Here is a 17,004-nt window from a genome sequence, read left to right as displayed (position 1 = left end):
TATGATAGCACCTGCGACCACAGGAGCCACAATGATGATAAAAAATTACCGTTTAACGACAAAGGGGTGTTGTATCCACCCGTCACCCCTCGATTTTGTCAAGCTGGAACGGTCTAAACCGCAGGGCAGAGTGCTGCTAAAAATGTACCCTGGCTGGCAACAACCACTGGTTGACACACCTATACTCAAACAATATAGTGCATGGGCCTCACCATCTCACCTCTTGAGCTACTCTGTTGTTTGCCCATCCGACTTGATGCTGTCGCTTGCCAGTCACAATCCGGATCTTCCGGTCCCATTGCCTGTCCCCATCTTGCAACCATTGTGTTGTGTAGCGCCTCCCATGCATCAGTCATGGATCCATCCATAAATGAAAAATCAAACACAGACGATTAGTGCTGTTATTCTTTGGATAAAAGACAATGCATGATACAATGTGCGACACAACACGGATGCAAGATAACGTAAGCCTTCAAAAACACTAACCGTGCACAAGAAATGAGTATGTTAGATATGGTGTAACTCAGTAATAGAGTGCAGAGACCGCGTGACCACCATAGGCATATAATGCTTGATCAGGCACATGGGGTACACCATGCGGCTCAACAGACGTCCAATGCACCAGGTGTTCAGGCACCCTGGTGCAGAGGCACTGAGTGACACAATACATTGGTAGTATCAACTGAAAGCGCTTAGCACAGCATCAGATGTATTACCTGGGGAGCAATTACATTAGCCTACAGTGAGGGAACCTAGCATAGCCCCAGTTGTAAACGTGGGGCCTCCTCCTGAATACCCGCAAGGGATCACATGCTTTCCCACGCATCACCTGAGTCGGTGTCATTGATAGAACCCAATAAATGAAGCTTTTGAAAGGGGAAAGGACGGGTACCATATCCCATCATGGACCCCTTTTGAGAAATGTTGCCAACAAAGTGAAATGCCCATGGCTGACCCCCCGCGCCCGACTAGAGGGGAATACAACCCAATACTGTCCTTAGAGAACGGTGTTGCATCCTGCTTTCATTTCTTCTCTGTCCTTCTTTAGTGTTTGTCATTACTTGCTCAGCAGGCATCTATGATGTCACATAGTGTTCCAATTGTGTATGCTTGAAAGCAGGAACAGTTACATCTGAGGCTGAGCTGGAGTCCATCTGCTCCTGGTGGGGTTTCTATTACTGGATCTACTTTAATTCTATTTTATCTACCTGACCTGAATCTTATCTTCAATAAACCTGATCTGTTTCATATACTGGACTTAAAGACTTCAATTTGTTACAAACGGGCTAATATTTAACCGCGTACTATGTAGCCCCCCCCCCCTTGAAGGTACTCCACATGTGCAAGTGCCCCGTTAATTAAAGAATAGAAGTATACAGTGGAATAGAATATCGCGTTCCTAGTTACTTAGGGAGGGTACCAGGTACAGAGTGGAGAGCAACAGCGCACTCATGGTTATGTAAGGAATGCAGACTCCATGCTCGAAATGCACATTACTTTGCCAAACCGGGCTATTGGCATTGCCAAATCCTGTTCATAATAAATGCATCTAAACCCACACGAAATTTCCTAAGGCTTTGTCTCAATCAAGGCAAAAGTCAGACATGATTAGTTACCTTGTGCTCGCCACACATAGGGGCCTTCTTGTCCCCAGTGTAACACCCCCATAGTGCGCACTCCCGGACTACGTATGTTCTTGTACCCTCAGTGCCCCCTACCGACTCTACAACTGGTAGTATACCGTTCTATGTTCCTCACATTTAGTCTGTGCTCCTGCACACTGTAAACATGCAGCTGAACTATCTCATGGAACCTAGTGCACACACACACACACACACACACGCCCACTGTAAGCCTGGCAGTGATTGCCTTGAGTGTTTAGTGCATATGCAATCTGTTTAGTACACCTATGTTCGTTCCAGAGACCTTACGTGTCTAGGTCATACACCTCTATCCTTGCTTTAACATATATGGACACATTGTCAACTCTACCCCTGATTATCAGGTGTTTCGTACTCTGACACTAAACTGGGAGGTATGCCTAACCTGGGCTTAAAACATGCCTGTCGCTATCAACCTTACACATGTTAGTATGTGCTTGCTGGCCTGACACACGCACACAGAGTACTATGTACGATGGGTTTAAGCGAATCCTGTGTCAAAACATGGTCACATCCTTATTTAATACAAAAAAAATGTAATAACCAATGCACCGTACTACCACATACTCATTCTTACAGATTGCGTCAAATCATTTTAATATTTTGCTATACTAATCGAACACTAATACTCAGGTGTCGTGCTGTTCGCTCTTTCACTCTCAATCCCTCCTGGGTAAGGTATGTTCCTTGTGCACTTGCTATTTTCAAGTGAGCTAGTCTTTCCCAAGTTCCGAGTAAGGATTGGAGTCTGTGTACAGTGCGTGACTGACCCACCATGTCAGGGAGCCCGGCACCGATGCATGGGCAAGATAATGTTTTAAAAACGTGTAAAATTGTGCCCACCGATTAGTACACATGGGCCCCCCGACTCCCCAGTGCAGTGGCCTGCTATGCTCCGTAAGTAACACAAAGTAAGTAATACATCATGGTTTTAAGTCTCTCCGATTTTGACTTCTCCATGAAACTGATGCTTTTACACACGGAGCTGTTTACAAACACCCCATGACTCTCACAAACCTCCCCAATGTGGTGCACTCAAAGAAGCCGGCCTCTGCACATGCAACACTCATCGAAATGCGGAGGGCGCACTTAAAGGAGGTTCCTAACACGGAGCTGGTTTCAAACAGGTCACTGCTCTCTGCACAGCACCCAACTGAGCGTAAACTGAAAGCAGCTCCCCCCCCCCCCCATGTAGTGCGTGCTTCAGGAAGCAGAGCCAAAGAAGGCTTCCAGATATGGAGCTGTTTGCAAACAAACACAGCTCACCTGTTTTTTGCCAAGCCACTTCACTGGGGTGTAAACTAGGAGCTGGCCTCCCCACGTGCAATGGGTGCTCCAAGGTAATGTAGAGAGCAAAGTTATAGGAAAGCTTCCAAATATGGAGCTGTTGGCCAATAAATAAAGCTCACGGCACACCCACCATGCGTTCGCCAAGCTACTTCACTTGGGTGTAAGCAAAGGAGCTGGTCGCCGCATGTGCAATGGTTGGGCAATGTGGTGGGCTCCCACCAAAGGACGCTCAAGAACAAGAGGCCCTAAGCAAACTGTATGAGGTAAACTACTTCCCGGAAGTAATACACCAAACAAACCCTGACCAGGAATGTGTTTGCGACAATCACAGAGTGCGCTTATCTCCCTCCTTACATTCTAGGTGTCACAGTAGACTGTGTGAAATTTGCAACAATGGAAGGCCGAAAGTAAACCTCAAGATTTCTGGCATAGGCACAACATGGCAGCGGCATCAGAATGGCCAATCTGCAGGACCACTGGCTGGGGGTTTGACAGGACTTGCCGTGCACTCAGGCCTCTGCTGCTTATCTGGAGTCCAAGCAAAGAGTTTCTAAATTCAAACGGGCCACGCGTGGAGCAGGGCAGCAAGAGGTACTCTTAAATGGTATCTGCTAAATTAAACCAGTACGAGTAAACCAGTAGTGCGATTAAACATGCGCTTTTAAAACGTTGCCCAACCACTGTGACATTTGCCACCGCAATGATGCACTACACCAGGGAAGGGATTTTGCTTCCGCCATCAACTGGCATATTTCAATCCATAGTAATCAGAGTGGCGACTGTACGTATCTTATGAATGGGACTTCGCAATCACCATGGAGATTGCATAATATAAGGGGCCCAACCTCGCTTGCTCAAAATTGCGCACACCCCTCACTGCAGGACCAGACCTGCCAACAATGCCTACGTGTCGCAGAACACAAATCGGGAGCAGGCATACTTACATTCCGGTCCCTGTTGTCCCAATGTTGATCGGGCTGCCCAGCGAAGCCTCAACCGAAATCCTCCTCCCTTTTGTCCGCAAGGACCGCTGCTCTTTCTTCCGAAAACTGCCACTGGACGCGCCCGTGCCTCTCTGGTCCTGAGAGCCACCGCTAACGATGGTCCTCAGCGGAGCCGGCACGTGTCCCTGTCCGCGCTCTTGCCGCTCCACCGTCCATCCTTCCACCGCACTCCTCTGGAGCCAACATCTTTGAAAGCCTAAAAAAGAAAACACACAGGGTGTTGTAGAGCCTCATGCGAGGCCACCCCCAGCGCCGATCGATCCTCCACGACTTGGGAGCGGCGATGGTGGGTCACAAGTGTTTCCCAGTCTGAAATCCTCCTCATGCAATGTTGATGCCGGGCTCCAGGCTTGAAACGTGTTCGAGGACCTGGAAAACAAAACTGGAAAAAGAATTAGTCTCCTAGAGGCTGGAGGGGCAAGCCGTGGAGCGCGGAGTAAAAGAGGCAGACTCCCGTGCTCGCTGGCCTTTTAACCCCCTCACTGGCCAGGCCGGATCTAACCGGCCTGGCCTTCGTTCCCTAGTGACTCGGAAGTGATTCAATCACTTCCAGGTCACTAGGAGACCCGGGGTCCAATCGATGCGGCGGCGCGCCTGCCGCGTCATGGTGACGCGATGGGGGCGCGCCTCACCACTGAGAGCGAGTGGGGGCCAGAGCGCCTGCCATACATGCGGCGGGCCTGATGCCGGCCCCGCCTTTCTCTTTGTGGTCCCTTATGGGTTCCAGTAAAATCTCCAAAAATAATTTTCTAACCAAATGGTATTCGTATTCTGAATTTTCACATCTGTTTTATTCAACAGCCTTGCATTTGGAAGACTTCAATCTTTCACCTGAATTGTTCATATATATTCCCAGTCTGTTCACAATATGATCTTTCATCACAAATTTAATGTGATCCTCGCTGCATATCGGACCTCTCGGGTCCTTATCGAGATGTAATTTGTTCTGTAAAACTAAAGAAAGTAACTTGATCTAATCTCATGAATAGATCGGGATGCATGTCCTGAATAAATCAATATACATTTATATTACATTCGTGGTAACCTGCTTTTTAATGGTTTTCTTGCGCTGTACTTTCAAGCATAAAGCATTTGAATCTAAACCCCAAAGTTTAAGTTCTGGCCAAAATTTAGCCAGTTGCCTTTTCCTGTCTCGCCGGCCCTGTGCTTTAACCTAAGCCTCTACCCCCGGCTCACTTTTTTAACGTTGCCATATCATGTGTCCGTTACTGAGATCTGTTTTCTTTAGATGGGCTCTTTTAAAGCATGCCTGAAAGAGCCTCGCCATGCCTTTATTTGCCGGGCAGAGCTGCATTTGAGAGAAGAGGAGAGGTGACTGGAAGCAGGGGGACCGTTAGATTACTTGCGTCGGGCTGTGACCTTTCCGGCGTCATTCCGTGCGTGGGATTCCAAGGGGGCAGCGTCAAGCCTGCAGTGATTGGCTCTTTCCAAGCGTCAGCTCTGTACGTGACCTGACCTTGTACCCAAGGGAACCTGCGAGCGCAAAGGTGCCTGGCCTGGGGGACATTGGATTTTGTGTCTTTTCAGCACAGGAATATATACACGTCAGTATTGAACAGTGGCCAAAATATTTTGTGTGTTATAATGCACTTTGAACCCTAAACGAACAGTCACGTTTTCTTTGTTTGGCGCTGTGCTCTTGTATTATTTTCTTACACTTCACGCTAACCGTCTCAGGTGCAGAAAATATCTCTTGCGGTTTCACAGTAAATTTCAGGTTCTGAGGTTGCACAATGTCCTAGTTGTGCGAGAATGTTTACGTAGGGCCGCTTGGATCAAGTGTTTTGACGTCATAATTTTTCTTTCAAGGGCAAAAGTCAAGGACAAGATTCAGCTAATCAACAACATGCTGGACCAGGTGAACGAGATGATAATTGGAGGTGGCATGGCTTTCACATTCCTGAAAGTACTCAATAACATGGAGGTATGCACAATGTTTTATTGTTTATGGCTTCTTTGTGGTGGCTACAATCATTCTGTCTTTGAAGATGCCCCGCTTACCCTTTGCCTTGGAGCTTCTCTCCACATCCAGTGTCTGCAGCTGGCATGTGTGAGGGAAAGCTAATCGCTGCCAGGCCAGTCTGATATTTACTCCCCACTCCATCTGTACACAAACTCCGGTCTGGGAAGCGTACCTGTCAAAATGTTTTTTTTTTTAATACTACTCACAGAATTTGCAATCTGATAAATATTTTGGCCATTGGTCTATTCTATTCTGTAGAAGAAGATTCCTTAGAAATGGATAAGATGCCGAACAGCGTGCTGGGGAGGGGGATTCTATTGAGGGTATGGTTGCCAGGGCATGCAGAGGTTACTAGGCAGTAACTGTTCAGAGTTTCCGTCGTGTACCACTGGCGGCACACAAACTTTGTGACTCTGTTAGCACTTTGCTACTGCATTCAAGGTATACTTCAAGATGGTGGGTGAAAAATCGGAATCATTGGGTAACTGGCAACAGCTTCCATATCCAGCTAGTTCAATATCCAGTGGAAATATTTTACTACAGGGAAGTTAATTTTATAATAGTACACTTAAAAATATGACCTCCAAAAAAAAAAAGTCTCCGGCACCTTTTATTCAAGTTATCCAACCCTAAACCTTATTACATCTCCCTTATGGTGACTGCTAGAATACCATTTCACTTTGGACCAAATGCACTAAACTTATTCCAGTGGGGGTGTTTCAGACCTTCTCACTTAATTTCAGAATTATAGATTATAATGACGGAAGGCAGACCAGCATACTGGTGCAGCCATTTTTTTCTAGCTGTGTGGTAAATAAAATATTACCCTGTCATAATTTCTATACATAAACAATGCATCATGCAGTAAATGAGAGGCAGAGTCCGTGGTATCCGAGTGAAAGGGCTTTATTCCAATAACTCGAGTTAAGGGAGAATCTGTTCCATCACCTCTAAGGTTCAGGAAGGGTCTTCTAAAACATTATTTTCTGATTACATATTTATACGTGCAATCTTGTACATAGGGTGAAACGTTCCAGGCAGAGCAAGAGAAAGAGAGATAAGAGCATGTGGGCGTGAATATGGGCGTGCATTAGAGGAGGAGTCATAGGTGGTTGGATACATGGAGGGGGTTGCATGGCAGTCTGGAACTTAGCCCTACTTGTGCGTGCAATTTGATCATGACGTGCAACTGACGTGTGACTGGGGGGAAAGCTGACATTCAGTCTAGTAGAGAGGCCTTTAGTGTCAGGGCGACCAGCACGTCTGGTATTATCTGATATCTTGAGTCCGGGGATGTTTTATCTGAAGCAAAGGTCGCTCATCACTAAGAGCCAGAGAGGGCATATATTTCTTCGTGCATTGCATGGGGGCCGTGGGCTTTCTATGGATGCAAGCTCTGTAATTTACTTAAACGGAGACAGAAAGGCTAGGCCCTATCTCTGCAGACGGGTTCTGTTTACCTCCTTCACTGGGCAGGAATGTGATTCTGTACAACAAGCAGATAACTATTTTGCAAAACACTGTCTTGGGCCTCTTTCTGTGCCTCTTTCTCTGAGCCAGAAGAACTCTCTGAGCCAGAAGTATGCGAGGTCAGGGATACGTAACTGTAGCTCTCAGAGTGTCTGAGCCATGAAAACCCTAATTCAGAAACTGGCTCAGGCTGAACCACAAAACGGGTTCATCGTGACTTAAAAGTGCGCAATGCAAATACATGGGCCTTAAATGCTAACTTAATATTTCTTACATGGAAGACTTGAAGACTGGTATCCTAATGCAGGACGTAAATGCAGAGGCCTTGTGATTCAGGCCACTTAAGGGAAAATGCATGGATGACATGCACATACATTAAACATAGGGTACACGCAGGGGACATATTGGTCATGTAAAATTTCATTTTCCTCATTCCCTCCTTGTCCCCTACGTTACCCTTCAGGACACATCTATATTCATGAGACCGTATAGTTGATCATACAGCATCATTTGTTCGTCTTTAATCCTTTGTACACGTGGATGTGGAACACCGGCAGTCGCACACAGGCCGCAAATGGCCGGGCCACACTGCAGACAGAGACAGCAGCCGAATATCATAGGCAGTATCATTCCTAGGAACGACAACACTTTCCATCCCCAAGCCGATATTACACCCCAGAGCCAACTGGACCAAGTCCATGTGCCTGGGTCTTGATGTATATCATGAGCAATCTTGTGGAGTCTTGTTATTGCTGCGTACACAGATGGCGCGGTATTAGGGATGAAAATGCAGCAACTAGAGCCGATCACTCTACAAGCCCCGCCCCTATCCGCCAGGATGACGTCAAGAACAAGGCGGTTCTGAAGAACAACAAGTCTCATGGCAGACTGCTCCTGGGTCAAATTCGCCAGAGCAGAGGCAGTCACATTCACTACTGCTTCCAGAGTTCTTGTTAACCTGCGTATCAGTTTACTGTTTTGGACGGGACCTATGAAGAAAAAGAATCCTTTGTTGAAATCTGTATATTGCTCCCAAGCTGTTTCAGTCTGATCGATCTCTGAGGCATCGGTCTCTCTCTTTTGTCTAACATGCTCTAGTCGTGAATCTCGATGGTAATGGGATGGGGCCAGAAAGACTGGTGGCAGCAGGAACGCTATATAACATGTCCCACCCCAGTCTGGGGGCAGTTGTACATAGGCTGTCTGACCGCAAATGAAATAGGTATGGCGTGATGTTTTGAATGAAGACTGTCCTTTATCGTTAAACTCTACTACAGCTTTACACTCGCTGTGTCCCATATGTACTGAACCTTTCTTTCTAACACATAAATCACCTTTTACCGGTAGGACTGAAATAAATGGTGGACCTATATTTTGCATGGGCTGAGCGTTCAGCATTATAAAACTAACGGATGCATTTCCTTGCTCGTACTCTTCATTTTCTAGATTGTTCCCTTCCTTTGGGGAAATCAGTCTTGGTCTGGAAAACATGCTTCATTCATTACTTTATTCAGGTTTCCATATATCCATTCATCTTGGTAAACTATGGACTTTTTGTCTAGTGAGGTCATTAAGGCAAACCATGCTCCGCACGAACCATTGTGGGAGAACGGTAAAGGGAAGAAGGGCAGAACTCCCTTCGTCTCTTGATAAGGTGGCAGTTGGCCACATACCCAGCAATCAGTCGCATTGCTGGTCTGATGAGAACGGTGTAACATTCGAATGAAAGTATTGTTACGCAGGGCAAGTCGATATGACGGTTCATGAGGTGGCAGGTCACTGAATGTATGCTCTACAGTGTTAAGGGAAGAGTGCATATGTGAGGCAAAAGGAGGAAAGAAAACATGTAGTATTAAACTAACACAGATTATAACGAGGCACAAAAAAATAGAATAATCAAAGAAACTATACATCTACTATGTAATAGCTTACAATATTTCTCTTTCATTATGCTCTTCTTATCATGGTCATATGTGATCTTATACATGTCAGAAATCTAGGCTAACCGATTCACCACCGAGTGGACTTAAACAATTAAACCTCGTCTGACTTACTAGATCTTAACTTAGACCTATACTCTTGCTGTGGAGTCTTTTCTAGCAAAGGCGGCGCAAGCGGCGCAAAGTCTTTAATGTCTTTAATGTCTTTATCAAAGTTCCAGATTGTCCAAAGTATTGTTTACAGTGATGGGCGTGAATCCATCCTTTTCTTCCTTCGATCTTTATAGCAGTCCTCGTGGTCAGTAACACCAACTTCGGCGTCTTCCAACGTGGCTCAAGGGGGCTTGATCGATCAAAATTCCGGACAAACACGAAATCTCCAGGGACTATGGCGTGTTCCTTGACCTGGGTGTTGTCAGGGAAGGTGGCAGCAACCTGTGAACGACAAGAGAGTAGTGCAGACATCAAGGAAGCCAGGTAATCTGTCAGCATGTTACTGTCAACATTAGTTATTTTCTTAGGCATAGGCGTACCCCACATATTTGGCGGTCTACCGAAAACTACTTCATATGGAGATAGGCCTATTCTGGAATGAGCTACCATACGCATGTAAAAGAGGGCAACCGGCAAGGCTACCATCCAATCCACGCCCTTGTCGGCACAGATCTTCACTAGTTTTGTCTTAATTGTCTGATTATGTCCTTCTACAAGGCCTGCTGCTTCAGGGTGTCGTACACAATGGAACTTCCAAGTATATCCTAACAGAAGAGACACTTGTTTCATTAATTCAGAGGAAAATGGCTGGCCATTGTCTGAGTAGATGACACGGGGCAATCCATATCTGGAGAAGAATTCACGCACCAATTGCCTGGCGGTTGTCACAGCAGTATAATCTGGAACTGGATACGCTTCTGTCCATCTAGATAGTGCACACACAACTACCAAGACGTACTTATAACCTCTACATCTGTCCATTTGGATGTAATCCATCTGGAGGACCTCAAAAGGGTGGTCAGGAGGATAAAATCCGCCTTGTTCCACCGGGATGCCTTTACCTGGATTGAACTGGCAACAGATCATACATGTTCGTACTTTCTGTTTCGCTGCTGCACGCAGGTGCTTGTTAAACCAGATATTCTGTAAACTGTCTATCATTGCCTTTTCTCCCAAGTGTGCTGGACTATGTGTTGTCTTTATGATTACTTGTACCATGGAATCTGGAAGAAACCATGTGCCTTTTCCTTTAGTCATCCAACCTTGGTCAGTCTGGATCCCTCCTTGTTCAGTCCATTTCTTTATTTCATCTGTAGTGGCATGTGTCTGTATGTCAAGTACATCTTGAGAAGGATCCCTGACTGTCATACTTTTTGTCAGTAATGGTACTTCTGTCCTTGTCGTGTCTGTTGGTGTCTGGGCTGTAAGTTTAGGAGTTCGGTCTGCCAGGTCATTACCCTGGGAAATGGTGTCTGTAACTTTGGTGTGAGCTTTGCATTTCAGAATAGCTATGGCTGTAGGTAAATGTATTGCTTCCAACAGGGCTTGAATAAGTGGGCCGTGCTGAATCTTGGCCCCATGAGAGGTCAAGAAACCTCTCTCCCTCCACAGTACTCCGAAATCATGAACTACGCCAAAAGCATATTGTGAATCTGTATAAATGTTCACTCTTAAGTGCTTAGCTCTTATGCAGGCTTGTGTCAGAGCGATGAGCTCTGCTGCTTGTGCTGACAGTGTGTATTCTTTGTGTCTCTATGACTTCAGTAGCAGTGGTCACGGCATATGCTGCTACTAACTCTCCTGCACTCGTTCTCATGCATGATCCATCTACATAGAGTGTTAGGTCAGGGTCTGGAAGTGCAATATCTGTCAGGTCTTGTCTTGGTTTCGTCACTCTATTCATTACTTCCACACAGTCATGTGGTGGTGCATTTACTGTACTTGAGGGCAAAAGTGTAGCAGGGTTTAGAATATTACATCGTCTGATCTCTATGTGTGGCTGAAACAATGTCAGTTCATATCCTGTCAGTCTCGCTATAGTCAAATGTTGTGTCTGTGTCCTGTTTAAGAGAACTTCCACTGCATGTGGTACCTGTACTGTCAGAGGGTGTCCCAGCACTATCGAGTCACTTTGTCTTATGGCTAGGGCTGTTGCTGCAACCGATGTCAGGCACGCAGGCAGAGCCTGGGCCACTGGGTCTAGTGTACTAGAAAAATAAGCACAAGGCTTGTGTTTTCCTGCTTGATCTTGTGTGAGGACAGATAACGCTGTTCCATCCCGTTCAGTTACAAAAAGCATAAAAGGTTTACTGTAACTAGGAGTCGCTAGAACTGGTGCTTGACATAATGCTCTTTTAAATTCCTCAAATGCCAAGGTATGTTCTTGTGTCCAAGGGAGGACAGTCGAAGACGCTGCCTCCTGTGTTGTCAATTGTATGAGTGGTTTGGCTAGATAGGCATACTGGGGAATCCATTGCCTACAGTATGAAGTGAGGCCAATGAAGGCCCGTACTTCCTTTTGTGTCTTAGGCTGTGAAAGGTTAGAAATGAGTGGCGTTAGCTGTCTACCATCCTTGGACAGCAAGTGTACACCACTTGCTGTTCACAGATCTGTAACTTTGAAGGGGACACCCTGTGCCCCTTGTCAGCCAGAAAGTGAAAAACTGTCAGTGATGCATTTTCGCAGTCTGGTTCTGATCGTGCTGTGATTAGGAGGTCGTCTATGTACTGGAGTAGAGCTGTGTTTGGAGGCATGCTAATACTGTCCAGCTGTCTTTTCAATGCCTGACTGTAAATGCTAGGACTCATTGCAAGAGCGAAACTCCTGCCAATTATTCAGTTTACACTACGAGGGAAAAACTATTAATTTGCAAGCATGCCTTATCTGAAGCCAATGAAGCTTTCAGTGCTGGCTGTAAGGAAGAGCAACATGACCCCCCCCCCTTATATAAACAATTTCTCCGTGGCTCATCAAGTATTTTTTTCTCTACACTGCCTACCCCTTCATCGTGATGTCACCAACAGGGCTTTTCCTCCACCCTTTCAAAACTCTGAGAGCTAAGAACAGTTGCCAAGTTACTGAAGAGAGAGCTTGGTCAATTTGCAAGCATTCTTTATCTGCATGCGAAGGAAGCCTGAGTCAGTTGGAGGACTGCCAACAACTGTCCGCTGGAAAGAATTGGAGTATGGCCAATAACAACAAGACAGGCACTGCTCGGCGCTCCAAGAGGGAAAAGCCCTCCCTTTACAAAATATCTTTCCCTGGGAGCCAGGCCACCTCAAGGCCGAAAAACACATTCTCTGTAATTCAAAACATATCTGTACCCAGGCCAGAGAGCTAACCAACATTCTCTAACTTAACTGAAGCAAATTCAAAACGTGATAAAAAGCATCCTAAAATCAGTAATTAATAAGGACATATTTTACTTCGTAACCTAGACACATGCTAGCATTTTAAAATAATTATATCATAAAATATTGTTACTAGCTGCAAAGGAAAAAAAAGAAACAGAACATGACATGGAAACACATCACATTTTACTTTTTGAAAATAACATGTGAAACACCATAATTTTGCATTGCAGAACCAAGAGTTTCATAATTAAGTGTGCAAGCTCTTCTATTCTAGCTATTAAAAGGGCCAGATTCATCATTTTTCAAAAAGCCATGTTTTCCAATTGAGTGGATTAACTGTCACACGCCATTCTAAAGGGCAGCTTTATATATATAAAATATTTTTTGTATATTTTGTAGAACAAATTTTAATTTAAAAAACACACGGTTGCATTACACTAATTAAAAGCACATTCTATGATGGGTCTGTTTTATATTTCCTCCTCAACCGTGAAAACATTAAAGCACCCTCCGTGCAAACCCTTATCTCAATCCGACTGGTTTATTTACAACTTACCGACCTCTGAGTCAAACACATTAAATCAAGTGTTCCAAGGCAAACCCACACAAATACACGGGACGCATTTGAAATAGAATGTTAAATGAACACTTCTTTACTCTCCATGCAAGACGTTACCATTCAGTCAGCAAACTGACAAAGCACATAGGCAGACCCAGCAACCAATGAAAAAGTTAAATCAAACCATCATTCATCTACACACTCACTGACTTTTAGTGTCCGCTCACATAACCATGCATGTTAAACAGCATGTTAAAACAAATACTGCCTTCTCAATACAAGATATTAACTCTTTGGCAGCTGAAGCACAATCTTTCCCCAATGACTGCAGTACATGGGAAAGTCATGAACCCATCTCTCCACGTTATCACATAACACGTACGCACATCTTCAAAACGTTTTCTCCAAGCACTTGAAAGAGATCCAGCTCTCTCCTGACTTAATGATAACATGCTCTGCACAAACCATAACCACATGGTGCTATTCACAAGCCATATTCACAAGAAACTCAACAAGTTATAATAATGACATGCTCTTCATAAACCATATTTACAAGGAGCTATTTACAAGGAACTACACAGTAAACTTATATATATGGGGACTCTTCTAGATAGGAGGAAATAATAGCCTCTGATGCTGTCGGCTTCTTTCTACATACTCTAAAGGGTACAGGTGGTGGCGTTCGCGACCTACTGGGTGTTTCTGAGGTGGTCACTCTAGCTAGTTCTTCTGAGAGGACGGGATAAATACCAGTAACGACGGCATTTCTTTAACTGTCAACCTGTTCTAATTTGACCCGTTCCCCCTCCTCCCGCAATTCTTTTCTTTCGCTTTTTCCCCTGCCTGTTTAGTTCTCTCTGCTTTGTTCAATTCTTTCTCTGTTCTCCTATGTGACTCTTTGCACCATAACTCAATGGCATCTTTCTGAGAGGGTCTTAATTTCTTTTTCCATAGCGCTTCCTCTACTCTCATAATGCATCATAGCCCGTGCTTATTATACATAAAATGACCACGTGTGTCTCTAGGCGGGATGTTAACTGACTCTTCTAATATACCTTTCCTGGTCCCTATTTGACGTAATTTCAAACAGTGGCATGTTGAAACCAACACAATGGAAATACAATACACATAGAATAGACTGAAACAATCAACAATCATTCACACTACAACATTAAAACACTAAAACAGATACAGTCTAACCTGATACATGGAATAAAACACATACTCAAACAGTTAACTTTATGCACTGGAATACAGTACAACCATACCGGTCCCAAAAATGAGACGTCTTTACCGTGCCCACGTTTTACCGTGGACCCATCTTTACCGTGTCCGTGTGAACGGACACGTCTTTAACTTGATGCATTCCCCATAGTGGTACTCACCGGGAAGCAGAACTTGAAGGCCTCGGAAACTCGATACTTGATACCACGTCTACTTCTACTTCCACGCATGCGCCACGGAACAGGTGGGCCTTCGGGACCTCGGACCTTGCTCTCTCACGGGTTGGGCTCTGGTTGGGATGATCCGCGATCCTCACCGCCTCGTGTGGACGCCTGGTCGCAGTCCGTCTCCTCCGTGGGCCTGAGGGAGTAAGCAGGAAGTCCCGCTGCGTGTACACTTCGAAGTCCGTCACGGCTGTAGAAGGGGGCAAAGGCTGGACCTACGTCTCCGGCGTGTGGGGAAAGGGATTAGTCCCTATTCGGGCGCCAGATTAATGTGGTAAATAAAATATTACCCTGTCATAATTTCTATACATAAACAATGCTTCATGCAGTAAATGAGAGGCAGAGTCCGTGGTATCAGAGTGAAAGGGCTTTATTCCAATAACTCGAGTTAAGGGAGAATCTGTTCCATCACCTCTAAGGTTCAGGAAGGGTCTTCTAAAACATTATTTTCTGATTACATATTTATACGTGCAATCTTGTACATAGGGTGAAACGTTCCAGGCAGAGCAAGAGAAAGAGAGATAAGAGCATGTGGGCGTGAATATGGGCGTGCATTAGAGGAGTCATAGGTGGGTGGATACATGGAGGGGGTTGCATGGCAGTCTGGAACTTTGCCCTACTTGTGCGTGCAATTTGATCATGACGTGCAACTGACGTGTGACTGGGGGGAAAGCTGACATTCAGTCTAGTAGAAAGGCCTTTAGTGTCAGGGCGACCAGCACGTCTGGTATCTGATATCTTGAGTCCGGGGATGTTTTATCTGAAGCAAAGGTCGCTCATCACTAAGAGCCAGAGAGGGCATATATTTCTTCGTGCATTGCATGGGGGCCGTGGGCTTTCTACGGATGCAAGCTCTGTAATTTACTTAAACGGAGACAGAAAGGCTAGGCCCTATCTCTGCAGACGGGTTCTGTATACCTCCTTCACTGGGCAGAAATGTGATTCTGTACAACAAGCAGATAACTATTTTGCAAAACACTGTCTTGGCACTCTTTCGGCTGAGCCTCGGCTGAGCCAGAGGTATGCGAGGTCAGGGATACGTAACTGTAGCTCTCAGAGTGTCTGAGCCATGAAAACCCTAATTCAGAAACTGGCTCAGGCTGAACCACAAAACGGGTTCATCGTGACTTATTTAAAAGTGCACAATGCAAATACATGGGCCTTAAATGCTAACTTAATATTTCTTACATGGGGGACTTGAAGACTGGTATCCTAATGCAAGACGTAAATGCAGAAGCCTTGTGATTCAGGCCACTTAAGGGAAAATGCATGGATGACATGCACATACATTAAACATAGGGTACACGCAGGGGACATATTGGTCATGTAAAATTTCATTTTCCTCAGCTGTCTGATACAAAGTTGCTTGTAACAAAAAGTACATACCTAAAAGTAGTGCGTCAGACTTTCAAATAGCCTCCCTAATAGGATGCCTACCCAAGGGAATCCTGACTTTTTCTTGGTGGTGAACCCTAGGGGTTGCTGAGTTACACTGGACTCGAAGTTGTGAGTTCTGACAAACTAGTAGGCCAGTACCCGCCCGCTATGTGTCCCAGATGGAATTTTCTTTTTCAAGGGCTGGTATGAGTCTACTTGCTTCAGTAGAATTGTTCCAGCTGAAGGGTAACCACATACACTGGGAGTGGAATGTAGTGTACTGATTTTGGAAGTGAGGTACAGCTGGGTTTAATGTTAGGGGCGTTACTATTGCAGAACCCCTAGCTCTTCTTGTCTTAAGAAAAAAGAGCTACCGCAGACGTGCTGAGTAGTTCTAGTGTGAGCCAAGACTAAGCAGGAGACTGTTAGCAGGCAGTGAAACTAAATGGACGACTTTAAAAAAAAAAAAAAAAAAAACTTTTTTTAAACATTCACTAAGATTTTTATTTCTGGTCCAGTCAATGTGCAATGGAGCTACTCGCTGCAATTTTTAGTTTTTTTTTTTTTTCTTTTCTAGATTGGTACTTCGCTGTATGATGAGGAAGGAGCCAAGATAGTGAAGGACCTCATGGCAAAGGCAGAGAAAAATGGTGTGATCATCACCCTGCCTGTTGACTTCGTTACAGCAGATAAGTTTGACGAGAACGCCAACACAGGAACTGCCAGTGTGGCCACAGGAATTCCAGCAGGCTGGATGGTAAGCATATAGAAGCTATTCAGATCAAAAACTGAAAGTAGTGGGATTACTCTGCATTTAGGAAGTTACCAATTGAGTTTATATAGTATGATATAAACTAACATTGCAGTGTGTGGGGAATGGGGGAGGGCAATAAATTACAAGATGTACTGTTCACATGTACGGT

General features: G+C 45.1%; 1 protein-coding gene across 1 annotated transcript in view; it reads left to right on the top strand.

The window, feature by feature from the left end:
• PGK1 (phosphoglycerate kinase 1) overlaps window positions 1–17,004 on the top strand; it is a 62,797-nt gene that overhangs the window by 22,209 nt on the left and 23,584 nt on the right. Inside the window, exons 7-8 of the mRNA XM_078688822.1 lie at window positions 5,786–5,900; window positions 16,659–16,838. Coding sequence (XP_078544948.1) covers window positions 5,786–5,900; window positions 16,659–16,838 — 295 coding nt within the window. The remainder of the gene's footprint in view (window positions 1–5,785; window positions 5,901–16,658; window positions 16,839–17,004) is intronic.

This window comes from Lissotriton helveticus, chromosome 4_1 (genome assembly GCF_964261635.1).
Source record: "Lissotriton helveticus chromosome 4_1, aLisHel1.1, whole genome shotgun sequence".
Lineage (NCBI taxonomy): Eukaryota > Metazoa > Chordata > Amphibia > Caudata > Salamandridae > Lissotriton > Lissotriton helveticus.
Note: the sequence above shows the minus strand (reverse complement) of the source record. Positions and strands in the feature narration are given on the sequence as shown.